Here is a 13,365-nt window from a genome sequence, read left to right as displayed (position 1 = left end):
TAAAAAAAAAAAAAAAAAAAAACATGCGTAAAAATGTCCTAATAGCGTCCCTTTAAAAAAAAGCTCATTCATTCATTCTTATTGTAATAACTCCAGCTTTAGTGCTTTGGATGTGGCTTGAGTCACGTGGACTAGTGCATGTGTGGTCAATCGTTGTTGTTGACTAAACCCTTTTTAAAGAAGCTCCGACGCGTTTAATGTGTTTGTTATAACATCATTAACTTAGCGCAGGTTAGTAATCCGTTTACTGAGGAAACGCAAGAAACCACAGAACGGATGTTCCTCTGTGAGTGAGCGCGCAGGCTTATGGGTAATGCAAGGTGTAGGCAAGCAGCACAACAAGCCGGGGAGTGTTGGTGGAAAAATTGCGTCCACGGTTCCGTCAGTAGGAGATTTTTTAATATGTTTTTTTTGGAGTGTACACTGTTAGCATGTTGAACTTTTGTTTTTGTCGTGTTCCGCTTCAGTAACAAGGTAACTACGTCAGCGCTGCTCGTGCAGTCCTTTGATAACAGGAGCAACATGAGTCTGAACGAGCATTCACTACAAGCTCTGTCTTGGAGAAAGCTGTACCTGAGTCGAGCTAAACTGAAGGCTTCTAGTCGGACATCAGCCCTTCTTTCTGGATTTGCTATGGTAACATCGTCACAATTTAACTCTTGTGTTGCTCACGTCATTAGACAGTGCGGGCGTGTATAAAGTTGTCTCCTGTTCTCTTCCGATTTCTTCTCTCCAGGTGGCAATGGTGGAAGTGCAGCTGGACAACAGCTATCCATACCCACCTGCCCTGCTCATTGCCTTCAGTGCCTGCACCACTGTGCTTGTTGCCGTGCACCTGTTCGCTCTGATGGTCAGCACCTGCATTTTGCCCAATATCGAGGCTGTCAGCAATGTCCACAACCTCAACTCTGTGAAGGAGTCCCCTCATGAGCGAATGCACCGGCACATTGAACTGGCGTGGGCTTTTTCCACAGTAATAGGCACTTTGCTCTTCCTGGCTGAGGTTGTTCTGCTCTGCTGGGTCAAATTTTTGCCTGTGAAGCCAAACAAGTCCAGTAATAGCACAGTTTCATCCGGTGTGGCTGCTGCTATCACCTCAACCTCCATAATGGTCCCTTTTGGTTTAGTCTTCATCGTTTTTGCTGTGCATTTTTACCGCTCATTGGTCAGCCACAAGACTGACAGACAGTTTCAGGAGCTGGAGGAGCTATCTAATCTGACCAGGCTACAAAACGAGCTGGATAACAGAGGAGAATCTTCCATCCTGCAGTCTCCAAACTCACATTTTCCATAGAAATAGTATGAGGGACATATGGTGGAAGTCTGACTCCTTAGAATTTTTCTGAGCTAGAAGCCAAATTGTTGGCTTCTGATTTCTTTTTTTTTTTCTTTTTTCTTTACAGAAATGAAAAATTCTCATCTATTTGTTGTGAAATGTACTTTTCTGTTGAGAGTTGTATTTTTTAGAACAGGTTTGATCAACTGTGAATTCACAAATCTGCCATAATGCATGGAACTTGAAATTGTAAAGTCTTAACTGTGCTAGCTGCTTGATTTATCACTAACATTATGGCCCACAATATATGTATCTGAACAATAGTTTTGAAGTTTGTCTGTTGCCTGCTGGACTAATTTACCTGTTTTTCAGTGAACACTGCATATGTTAATATATATGATCTGGTTGTGGTTTACAAAACACAAGTATTTTACTCCCTCTTATTCACTGTGTACCTGTTTTATTGTAATGTTCTCTGTTTTGCCATAGACTGACTGCCGAAAAAAAAAGTATTACTTTTAAAGACTATATGCCGACATCTGTAGCCCAGGCTGACTTGTTAGAAATAAAACACTTTAGTATGAAACAACATCCAAATGTTTAGTGTTTTAAAAAAATATCTGAATGTACTTTATTAAAAACAATATACTGTGTAATGTTATCTGTGTGACTTATTCTTTATTTGCACAGTTTAAGCAAGAGACATTTAGAAACATTAAGCAAATGCTACATTTGAAGTTCATGGGAACGCAATACATATTTTCATCTTAATTCTGAAAAATCCACTAAACACGTATGTAATCCTGATTCATTACATGTGCTGCATAATCAAATTTGAGATTTTTTTTATTCATAGACACTAGTGCTCCATCTGCTTTATTTTGTAAAGCCCAAGCACCCCACCTGCTTCACACTCCTGAATTAGCATGTTGCGTTCATCATTCATAGTCCACTTCAATCAGACGGTTGTTTATTCAAACATAATCGAGCTGGAAATTAATTCTCAACAACTTAAAGAAATGTATTAATTTGAGTTAGCAGTCTGTTCTGGAGGTGTTAAAGTCCAGATATGTTTGGAGAAGCCCAGGTGTGATGAAAAGTAATGGTGAGGGGATGTTGTAGTGCAAATATTCCATCATAACCATGAAAAAAAACAGGTTTAGAGCTCTAGTTGAATAATGAAAATAGAATTAGGAATGAATGGGTAGGTCGGAAGTAAACTGTTATATAAACACATGGACTTTCACCCTCTGGTTATTTACAACTGCACCAAACAGAAAACACATGAAATACTATTATATGATTGGTTAACTATAGCTATGCTAATGCTACTATTTAATTGATCATGACAAGCTTGGTACTATTTTAATATAATTATCCAGCTTCAATACAGTGTAATAAGACATACCATTAAGTTGATGATGTTTCAGGAAGAAATTAGCTGTTCGTGCAGTAATAAGAATTAGCACATTTCGTCTTCATTACATGAACTGTGTTACTCTCTGTGTTGGCAGTAAACTGGATAAACACGTGACTTTATATTACCTCTGTTTTCAGTTCTTTTGAAGTATTTCCATATGTTTTTGTTTTATACTATGAACAAGAACTGTTATTTGTAAATATTAAGTATTAACCATATTATTATTAACCATACTGAATAAAATCATGTCATTTGTTTTATTCCCGTTCAGTGAGTGTGTGGCCGAGTGGAAACTTGCTTTTGAGCTTCTTCTTGTTCTTCATCAGCACTGCTTAAGGTAGGCTGACTGGGCTTCCCTTAAAACCAACTGCGTATCCACCAGTTGAACCTTGGAAAAACAGAATTGGAAATGTTTATGTTCAAACCAACACATATGGATAGGAAATTAGCATTTTTATTCAAGATTATTTGATAGTGTTACATAAGATACGACAGACTGCTTGTAGACTGATTTGTAGAAGTGTCTTTAGTCAAAATGATGTACCTGGGGAATTAGATACTTTGTTGGTGTTGGTGCTTCATCCCTTCCAAAATCAGACAGGGTCCCACATTTTGCTACTCCATCCACCCAGAAGCCTTCATAAAGCTGGCCTTTATCGGAGTAATAGAACTTTCCATGTCCATTTCTCAGGCCGTCTTGCCACGTGCCTTCATGCCAATTTCCTTTAGCTTGAAAACAAGTTGTAAAGTCATATTTCTCCAATTATCTCCAAACTCTGCCCGACTAAACACACAAAATGCATTCAGGCAAAGTCCTCTTACCAAATCGAATGATGCCTTTCCCGTGATTCTTATCCTTCAGCCACTCTCCCTCATAGATATCTCCACTCTCATAGTACATCCTTCCCCAGCCACTCCGACAGTCCTCGCTCCACTCCCCCTCATAAACTGATGAGTTATTGTAGAAGTACATCCCATACCCCTAAAGAGATATAGAGTGATGTAAGTAATGCATTGTATACATTTGTTATACTGTGTAGAAGAATAGAAATCAGTACATACATGCTTCTTTCCATTCTTCCATTCACCACAGTACTTCCTTGAATACTCCTTCCTTTCTGGGAGAAGCACACTGTAGGTACCATGTCCGTCACGTTTTCCAAACTTCCACTCTCCATCATAAATGGCACCAGACTTCTTCCACACCTGAGTTCCCTTTCCTTGAGTAATGATTTAAGCAAACATTTCAGCTAAAGCATAGCATAATAATGCTAAGGGAATTCACAGAAATGGTCATAGAAGCTCACACTTAACAGTATCTCACCATGCTTCTTGTTGTCTTTCCACTCTCCAGTAAATTCATTTCCATTGACCGAGAACACTGTACGCCGCAGTCCACATTTCTGTGACTTGACATCCAACAATTCTGAGAGTGGCTGCTTTATTTGTGCTGTTTTAAAATCTGGCATGGCTGGCGGGAGCTTGATGAAAAGGACATAAATAACATATTAGACTCACAAAGCTTTTCCCACATTAACAATACTATAAAAAAAAATGAGAACAAATAAATCTATTAGTCTTCTTTTACCACAATTTCATTTTTTTATGTTATCTAATAAAGCACAAGGGATGGGGAAGTTTTATGAAACAAAATATTTGAACAAAAAACTAACGCAAACATTTATTTATTTTTTACCAGAATGTTTTTATTTTGCCCTTATCTATGGATATTATTGATGTAGTACAAATAACGAAATCTCACAAAAAAAACTACTTCAGAAGATAGGATGCAAAGTTGTGAACCACTTTTAGAATATGACTACATTTGATTTGTTGACATTAGTTATGTACAGTAGCAGCTAGTTATTCAGACTGCTACACAAATAAACATGGCTACCAAACACTCATTCACTCATTTAAAGCAAAGTATTTTTACCTTAGCGACGTGTCCAAGCAGCTGACTTACTTAAACTCAACCCGTTTGTGGATGCAGGCCATGTAGCTAACGAATAAACTAATTAAACATGCTAGAGAGCAGACAGTAAACTTTACTAACTGGTTTCTGCAACCGAGGGAGCCAAGTATTTATTGTATCTTAGCAACAGAGTTGTGCACTGTTGCGGGCGCAGTGGAAAATACATTTTAAAATAAATTTTAAATTACAGTGAAATGTGTCTGGAAGGTCCATTTAATGACTACGGCTTTTTTTTTTTGGAATATATATTTTAATTTTTCTTATTTTGTGTGTTTTCTTTAAACCACTGTTTCTGTCCGGACTGTTAAAACGATGTGCGCATGCTCCGTGTGCCCCGGGTAAAACAGCTCTGAGTGGACAGCCAGTGTGAGGAGAGACTTTCAGGGTGGATCCGTGAGAAGCCGTCCTCTTTTTCTACATCAGCGACTGTGCCACAATGTCCAAACCGAAGTTTCAGTCTGATTGGGAGGAAATTGATGTGGAATATCAACAATTACAGGTGAAAGAACACACTTACATGAGTACATCATCTATGGTAGATTGTTGCCTGTAGCATGCTTAGGATGGGACTGACAGCCGATACTCTTTGGCGGCTACGATAGTTTGCCTCTTTCTTGTTCGTCATTCATTCTCAGCCCAGTCATAAACGCAGCATTGGGCCAATATCTGCTCTGTTTGAAAGCAATTTCTGAGGGGTGGACTGTGTCACACTGGAGGTTTATCAAGCTTACTGCAACATCCTTGTGTTACAGGAGCTAACGTTAGCAGCAGGTTGCTTGTCTGTCTGTACGGCTAATGAGCAGCTATAGTAACTTAGCTTGCCACACACAGAGCTGCACAGAGCCAGACGTATTATATAATAATTGCTAACAAAGTTACCCAGTTGAAACAATAATTGGAAGTAGAAGATGTTATTTAAGAATACCGCTCACTTTCCGGTTCATAATGTTTCATGACGTGGTGTTGTGGCCGAACCACTCCTCACCTCCAGCTACTGAGATGTGTAGCAGTGATGCAATCAACATACACAATGTGGAGCTGCTCCGTGGGGAAGGATGATAAAGATGACTGTCAGCTTTTGTCATGTGAGGTTTCAAACGTGTCACCTGCCAAGAAACAGTCTCTTTAAGCCAGTTGGGCATTTCAAGCCTTAACACTGGGGGCTCAGTGGGGTTGACTGATAGAAACCCTTCAGAATAACACCTCTTTTTGTGCAAAAAGAAACTGTGATTTGGTGTTTAGTGGAGTACAATGTGAGCAGCTGTACATTTTAGTGTCCCCTCTGGAAGGTCAGGATGCCTTTGAGATCTTAGGATGCTGCTTATCTTAAAGCCGGGGTTGCAAAGACACTACACGTGTGTCCGATAGTTAAGTATAGACTCCCATTAAACATTTTTCAATATCCAGTTTTGCATCAATATTACTTTTCATATGTAGTCGGACGGCTGATTAAAAAAACAAACAAACAAAAAAGTCCAAATTAAAATATCTCCAACTTTACTTTACATTGCGAAACAACTCTTATGTGGACCACTTTCGGCTATCTATTGTATAACATAAAAGGTTTGTCGTGGTCTAATTGTACCTATGGCGGTCTGAGAATGAGCCCTTTACCGTAGACCAAAGGATTATCTCTGCTGACTGTGCATCCTCTCCTCCACACACACACAAACACAGACCAGTCTCATGAGCCTGTGGGGGATAAAGTGACGACAGTGTGGCTGAACGCTGTGGTTTGGTTCACATGCTGGAGATGGGTGGATAAATACTGGAATACAAATTTCAGCATGTAATTCAGTTTGAAGGGCTGTTTGTGTCCAGATAGAAAAGGTCAGGCAAGATTTCACAGGTTGAAGCCTCTGCATCTCTTATGAAAAGACACCCTGTTCACTTTTTTAGTGCCGTCCCTTGAAATTAAATTAAGCTTTGCTGAGATTAGAATACACAGTCAATCTTTCAGAGAAACATTTTCAGGGGAATATGACAAACCTGACGTTTTTTTTTTCTCCATATTAGTTGTAATCATCCATCAGCAGTGCTTTGTCATTTCACTTAAAATATTAATGTCTTGATTTCTCTTAATTTACCAAAAAGACACATTTGTTATTGAGCGCCAGCAGCCATTTCTACCCTTCCAACATTTCTATACTCATTCTGTGTGTGTGTTTTTTTTTTATGTTTGGTCACTAGGAAACCCACAAAGTCTACCGACAAAAACTTGAGGAGCTCACCAATCTTCAGGCCACCTGCAGCAGTTCGATCAGCAAACAGAGAAAAGGCCTCAAGGACCTACGGAACAGCTTGAAGAAGTACGTGTTCTTTGATTTGGAATCTTTTACAGATAGTTTGTTTTGGGACATTTTTTTTTCTGCGTCGAAAAGAAAATACGGGGACAAGTGTGCGTGAAAGTTGAGTATGACTTTTCAAAATAAAACAATATTATTCATTTTTATTTTTCTATGCTGTCCAAAAAATGTGTTTTTATATTTTATATGGATTTTCCCTGAGTTAATTTATACCCTTTAAAATGATTTCTTATTATCTGCTATATCTACATCAACTTTCTTTCTGCTAACTTTCCCCTCAATCGTGTGATCTTTCCTTCAAAGGTGTGCAAAAACATGTGATGAAAAAGACTTGGAGCTTATAACGGACATCAAAACACAAATCAAAGAAAAAGAAAATGTCTTCTTTGATATGGAAGCCTATTTACCAAAGAGAAACGGGTATGTACTGTTTCCGTCGATAAAGTAAGGTTACATTACAGACAATGAGATTTTTAATTTCTCACATGTTTCGTGTGTTTGTGTTTTCAGACTTTACCTGAATTTGGTCCTGGGTAACGTGAACGTAACTCTTCTCAGCAACCAGACAAAGTAAGTTAAAAAAAAAAAAAACCTTCAGAGCAGCTTTACAAGAAAAACAGTTGAAGACTTTGGATTCATCTTTTATTTTTCTTCCATAGATTTGCATACAAAGACGAGTACGAGAAGTTTAAGCTTTATATGACAATAATCCTGATGTTTGGAGCAATAACCTGCCTCTTCTTTCTCAACTATCGGTGAGATCCCTTATGCTCCTGAACAATTCTGCTTCTTGCCTGAGACCTATTGAAAGGGTTGCTCTACTATTTTACTCTCTCTCTGTCTGTTTAGAGTCACTGATGAAATTTTCAACTTTTTGCTCGTGTGGTACTACTGTACGCTGACCATAAGGGAAAGCATCCTCATGAGTAACGGCTCCAGGTGTGTGCGATAAGCAGATTTGTGTCTGAAAATGTGCTCGTCGAATGACTCTGTATAAGACTTGTAACCTTTTTCTGCTTCACAGGATCAAAGGTTGGTGGGTGTCTCACCATTATGTATCGACCTTTCTGTCAGGGGTGATGCTCACCTGGTGAGTTTTTGATTTGGATTGTCTTATTTTGAACTTGGGTAAAAACACATGCAGGTTAATAACTAGTAAAGCAATAAAAGCTGCATTTTCCCTGCTGACTTTTTGTTTAATGTTTATTTTTTTGTCTTCTCACAGGCCGGAGGGGCCCATGTATCAGATGTTCAGAAGCCAGTTTCTCGCTTTCTCCATATATCAAAGTAAGACGTGAATCTGTTCTCTAGATGTAGAACTAGATATGAGCGCATATTTAATTTATTTATGTGTGTTTGTATTATTATTATTAGTTGATCATAACCAGAAACATTTGTGTTACTGTGTTTATGACTATGTCATTTTAATGGATGTAGATTCATTAAAATGACATGAAACGGGACTTTCATATGAACACACAAACATCTCTTTTCTGTTTGATAGGACTATTTCTCCTCAGCTAAGAATATCTATTCTTTAGCACAGACAGCAACAAGTGGATTATCATTAAAGCAGTGGTAACTTTAGCCTTTGCTGTGATGTTACAGGGAACTTCTGGTGCCTTGTTTTTATTAACTTTTATCATTTCACGTTTTTTTTTTAATTGACTTTGGTCAAGTGTTGATGCACTTCTTTTTTTTTAATAGAATGTTTGATTTAGCTTTTTTCAGGTTTGACTGTAGAGACAAACAAAACAAAAAAACACACAATAATTAAAAACAAGATTAAGTACGAAACAAAAACAAAAATAATACTCACCACTACAGGATTTGAGACAACAGACAATAAAGTTTGATCCACTATTGATTTTTTTTTCCAGATTTTTTTTTGTGCTTTTATTGTAGAGATAGGACAGTGGATAGAGTCAGAAATCAGAGAGAGAGAGAGAGAGTGGAATGACGTGCAGGAAAGGAGCCACAGGTCGGATTTGAACCTGGGCTTCCTGCTTGGAGGACTGTAGCCTCCATACATGGGGCGCGCGCACAAACCACTATTGACTATTGTAGACATACTGCAACATGCTGCCAGGCTGATGACTAACGGGAAACAAACACTTCACGTATCTAAAGATAAAAGAGAATTTGAATGAGTACATGTTTATAAATGTGTGTATTTGTTTGGAAAAGCTGACACAGATTTGAACAGAAACATCTCAGTGATCAAACACATGAACGAGGCAGCAGCTCAGGTGAAACATTAAGATGGATTGTACGACGCTCCTGTTGATCGAGGACATTAGACTGTAGATGCGTCGCTGCTAGCCTGCTAACATGAACTGCATTGAAATAGATGCATGTTTGTGTGAGATTGTATGCTCACCAGAAAAGGGAAGAGACCTCATTTCACACACTGCTACTTCCAAGTCATAAATAAGAACATCACATGTTAGTTTTCAAGATTCAAACCACTTAATTCAGCTTTCAGATAGGTCAGTGACAACAGATCGGCTGTGAGAACAGGGAACTACACAAATAGCACAACCAACATGATGCAGCATTTAATCCACACCACAATGAGAAGCTCCAATCACCTCCCCTTGTTGCGAGGAAAAAAAAAAAAACATTAAAAGGCCAAACCACACTGACAAGCCGGTTTGCAGCCCCTTTAGGAATCTTTTTTTGGTCTTAATTTGTCTACAGTGTCATTTTGTCAAATAAATCTTGAGAGAAATCGTATCGTCAACCCAGTATCGTGAATCGTATCGTGAGTTGAGTGAATCGTTACATCCCTATCTTGGCGCCATTTAAAGAGAGTTCAGAAGACAGGATTTTGTCCGACTGACTTATAACGCTTTTGCTTTCCGGACCCAACATTTCTTCCAGAGCGAGTTTCCGATCTTTTAGCTGGAAACAATGTCATTAAGACTGTTTTTGTCTTCCCCCGCCGACCCAATAAGCAGCTGATAAAAGAGATGGCTAAAAGACTTTGGATAAAAGCGACATGAATAGCTCTCTGTTGTCCACGTTCTACAATAGCTTCTGTGTTTCCACTAAACTTCAGTTGTGACTGGAACACTGCTCCCACATACTTGTACTTGTTCATACTGTGGTACCACTGATGATGATGATGGGGCTCTCAGGTTTGAGGTTTATGGGTGATAGGTCACATGGTTAAACAAACAGATGACCACTTGTTCAAATAGCTTAAAACATTCAACTTAAACAGAACAGCTCTATTGATGTGTTATTTTTGACCCAATTTAAAAACTCTTCACTACAGGCAAAACGTTGCCTTGTGTTTTCTGTAGTCAGTAGTTTGTTCTAAGCTCAACTCCTCAACGTGTAGCTGAGACTAATTGATGTGTTCTGTGCTGTAATCATTCTATTTTGTGGTCCAGGCTTTGTTCAGTTCCTGCAGTATTACTACCAGAGCGGCTGCCTATACAGGCTCCGAGCTCTGGGAGAGCGAAATCAGCTGGACCTCACAGTGGGTGAGTTGTAAGCTATTTTTGGTCGTAGTCATTTCAATCGTTTGAACTCTTGTGCCATCTGCAACGCCATGTCTGGGGAGAAATGGAGGGGAAAGGTTGCGAATAACAGTAGTGCTGCTGTTGCACGGGTCAAGGGTGGACAGAATCATTTATCAAGTGTTCTGTGTAAAGTTGTCCAAAGGTTACTGTTTGCGTTTTGTGTCTCTGCAGAGGGGTTTCAGTCCTGGATGTGGAGAGGCCTCACCTTTCTTTTGCCATTTCTCTTCTTTGGTCATGTAAGTCAAACTTGAGTTTAATCTCCAAACCACATCTGTATCACTTTATTCCAAATATCTTCAAATCATGAGGATGTTGCATAGACTCACCACAGCACATTCTCTTTAATGTGAAAGTATAAAAGCATGTAATTGAATAAATGTTTGCCTTTTGGGCTGACTGTATGAGCTGAGGAGAAAGACGTGGATCAAAGATAATAAGTCCTCTTCCTTCACAGTTTTGGCAGCTGTACAACTCGGTGACCCTGTTTCGCTTGGCAGGACATGAGGACTGTAAGGAGTGGCAGGTAAAGATGAAATTGGCAGATCCATAAACTTAATTGTTTGCAGGAAATAAATAGTATGACAAGCTTTTGTAGACTCTGCAGCCCATGTGGCTTATTCACTTTTTTTTTATTAAACAGACTACTGCTTGGTTTAGTCCTTGAAAACAATGTCATCCCACCTATTTAAATGTAGAAATACGAATGCATCTACACTTTTTATGTTGTGAATTTTCTGGTTCAAATATTTTTTTTTCTCATTTTTCTTCAGATATTTATGCTGGCGCTGACATTTCTTGTCCTATTCCTGGGGAATTTCCTCACCACGTTAAAAGTCGTCCACCAAAAGATTCAGAAAAACCAGGGTAAAGTGCAAAAAGACGACTGAGAACAAAGCTCAGAGACACACCTCAGATTCTTAAAAAACGGCCAGTAATTTTCACCAACGCACACGACCGCTTAACAGACTTGACCAAGGTGTGAGCAGGCCGGGAGAAGATGATGCTTGAAGATAAAGATGAACTTTATTGATCCCCCGTGGGGGAAATTTGTGAAGCCGCTCTTCCACTCAGGCTTCGATGATGGCAGCGGCGTCCAGCCAAAGTTTCTGGCCAAAAGGCTTTTTTTTTTTTTTTTTTTTTTTTTGCTTCTAATGATCTGCCGTCAATGTTGCTGCGCAGCCGGGTCACAACACACAAAGTGGCGTCTCTGTGCTAGATGAACAGTTTGTCGCTTTTCTCCTGTACATTGAGGAAAGAATGTGTTTCTTTTGGGTGTTTGTGTCCGTGCATGAATATGTCAGAGAGCCTTCCGTTCAGATCATTATGCAAACTAAAGAGAGCAGGTAGCAACAGCAAGTGTCAGAGCAGAACATTGGTTTGCCTTTGAAGACCTAAAGTCTGTCGTGTACATTCTTCATACTTCTGTGAAGTAGTGATGGTCAAACCGTCTCTGGCTTGAACAAAGCTGTTCAACTTGGCAACCGCACGTGTACCACTTTTTATGTGTAGTCCTCAAATTCCTCTTGTGCTATTTCACTGCTAACCAGTATTTTAACTGGACTTACATCAAGTGTAGGTCCACAACTTCACAAAAACATACATGTGATATTTTACTGCCCAAAATGACACTTTTCTGAAGAAGAAGAAAAAAACCCTTTGGTGTATTTTTTGTATATCTGTAGCTCTGTTTTTGTTGTTTACTAGTTCTTCAAAAGAGTCCGACTACAACACAGTTTATCCCTTCAGGCAGCGGTTACAAAAGCCATAACTTTTTCTTTTTTTTTATAGTATGACCTAATGCCTAAACTGGGTTAGCTAGCTCAGTCACATGAACACATGACACATGAAAGCTCATACTGGCTCAACGGAAAGTGATTGACTATAAAGGAGTTCTTCTTGTGAGCTCACCCCCAACTATTACACTCTTGTGTTGTCACAAACATAATGCTAGCTAATTCATTTAAAAAAAACAAAAAACAAATGTAGGTTTACAAAATGTTTCATGGTTAAGAGTTGCTCGTCAAAGACTTTTTTACAAAAAGGGACATGAGACGTTCAGCTTTGATTCACATAGTTTTGGGTTTTTCATTACTGTGCTGAGAAATCAAAATGTATTTCTTCCTTTCTAGTCCTATGGTGTTGTAGAGATGATCAAATGCTGCTAGTAATGATTTAATAAAAGTTACTAACTAATGGCCAAATCTTAAAAACTGTTACTCTTGTTCACTGTGGGGGGAGGGGGGGGGTCTGGTCTGGTCCATGTTACACATTGGTCCTTGTTTGTTTTTGAAGCAAAGGTTCAGCTGACTTCAAACTAATGTATTTTTGTCGTCTACTTTATCCCTTCAACCTGTCGTGGCAAAAAAATTCTGTCTTTTGACAAATCAAAAGGATGTCGGGCCCCACAAAGCAATCATGCAGAAGAGAATCAGTTTTCACTTTAATTTAGGGGGAATATTGGATCACGTCGAGTCACCAGAATATTACATTTGATACCAGAGCTGAATGCACTTAACAGTTTGTTTCTCTCCTTTTAATGATGTAGCTCGATGTTTAACATGTTTCCATGGTTCAATCCAACAAACTGTAAACGGGTTCCTTGAGTCTGATCAGCACCCTGAGACAGTCGACAATTTCTTCATCTGTGTACGTTATTGTGAAAGAATAGATAATTAAACACAAAATGAAAAATAATCTCTTTTTCGATAATGAAAGAAAGTTTTGTACCTTTTTAATTTTCTCTTGTGAAAATGTTGCTCAAATGTGTAATGTGACATTTATTTTTTCCCAACACTAGTGGGCACTGTTGTTACAGATAGACTGCTCCAGGACTCATTGTTGTTCAGTGTTAAACTGGA

General features: G+C 38.8%; 3 protein-coding genes across 3 annotated transcripts; 2 read left to right on the top strand and 1 right to left on the bottom strand.

Annotated features, from left to right (window-relative positions):
• The first annotated feature begins 320 nt into the window (after nt 1-320).
• Nucleotides 321-1,937, top strand: orai1b (ORAI calcium release-activated calcium modulator 1b). Its single transcript, XM_061061424.1, has 2 exons — nt 321-636; nt 737-1,937. Exons 1-2 carry the CDS (start codon nt 523-525, stop codon nt 1,292-1,294), a joined length of 672 nt encoding a protein of 223 aa, XP_060917407.1. The 5' UTR covers nt 321-522; the 3' UTR covers nt 1,295-1,937.
• A 992-nt stretch (nt 1,938-2,929) lies between these two features.
• morn3 (MORN repeat containing 3) lies at nt 2,930-4,761 on the bottom strand. Its single transcript, XM_061061819.1, has 6 exons — nt 4,633-4,761; nt 4,021-4,177; nt 3,759-3,916; nt 3,519-3,678; nt 3,241-3,425; nt 2,930-3,084 (listed from the first exon to the last, which is right to left on the bottom strand). Exons 2-6 carry the CDS (start codon nt 4,163-4,165, stop codon nt 3,019-3,021), a joined length of 714 nt encoding a protein of 237 aa, XP_060917802.1. The 5' UTR covers nt 4,166-4,177; nt 4,633-4,761; the 3' UTR covers nt 2,930-3,018.
• A 253-nt stretch (nt 4,762-5,014) lies between these two features.
• tmem120b (transmembrane protein 120B) lies at nt 5,015-13,201 on the top strand. The gene is made up of 12 exons (XM_061061818.1): nt 5,015-5,170; nt 6,862-6,980; nt 7,281-7,397; nt 7,488-7,547; nt 7,637-7,732; nt 7,827-7,916; nt 8,002-8,067; nt 8,203-8,264; nt 10,376-10,468; nt 10,679-10,743; nt 10,962-11,030; nt 11,278-13,201. The coding sequence occupies exons 1-12, from the start codon at nt 5,108-5,110 to the stop codon at nt 11,392-11,394; spliced, it is 1,017 nt and encodes a 338-aa protein (XP_060917801.1). The 5' UTR covers nt 5,015-5,107; the 3' UTR covers nt 11,395-13,201.
• The last annotated feature ends 164 nt before the right edge of the window (nt 13,202-13,365 follow it).

Source organism: Labrus mixtus, chromosome 17 (genome assembly GCF_963584025.1).
Source record: "Labrus mixtus chromosome 17, fLabMix1.1, whole genome shotgun sequence".
In the NCBI taxonomy this organism is placed as follows: Eukaryota; Metazoa; Chordata; class Actinopteri; order Labriformes; family Labridae; genus Labrus; species Labrus mixtus.
The sequence above is the reverse complement of the archived record's forward strand: the minus strand, read 5'-3'. Positions and strand labels throughout refer to the sequence as shown.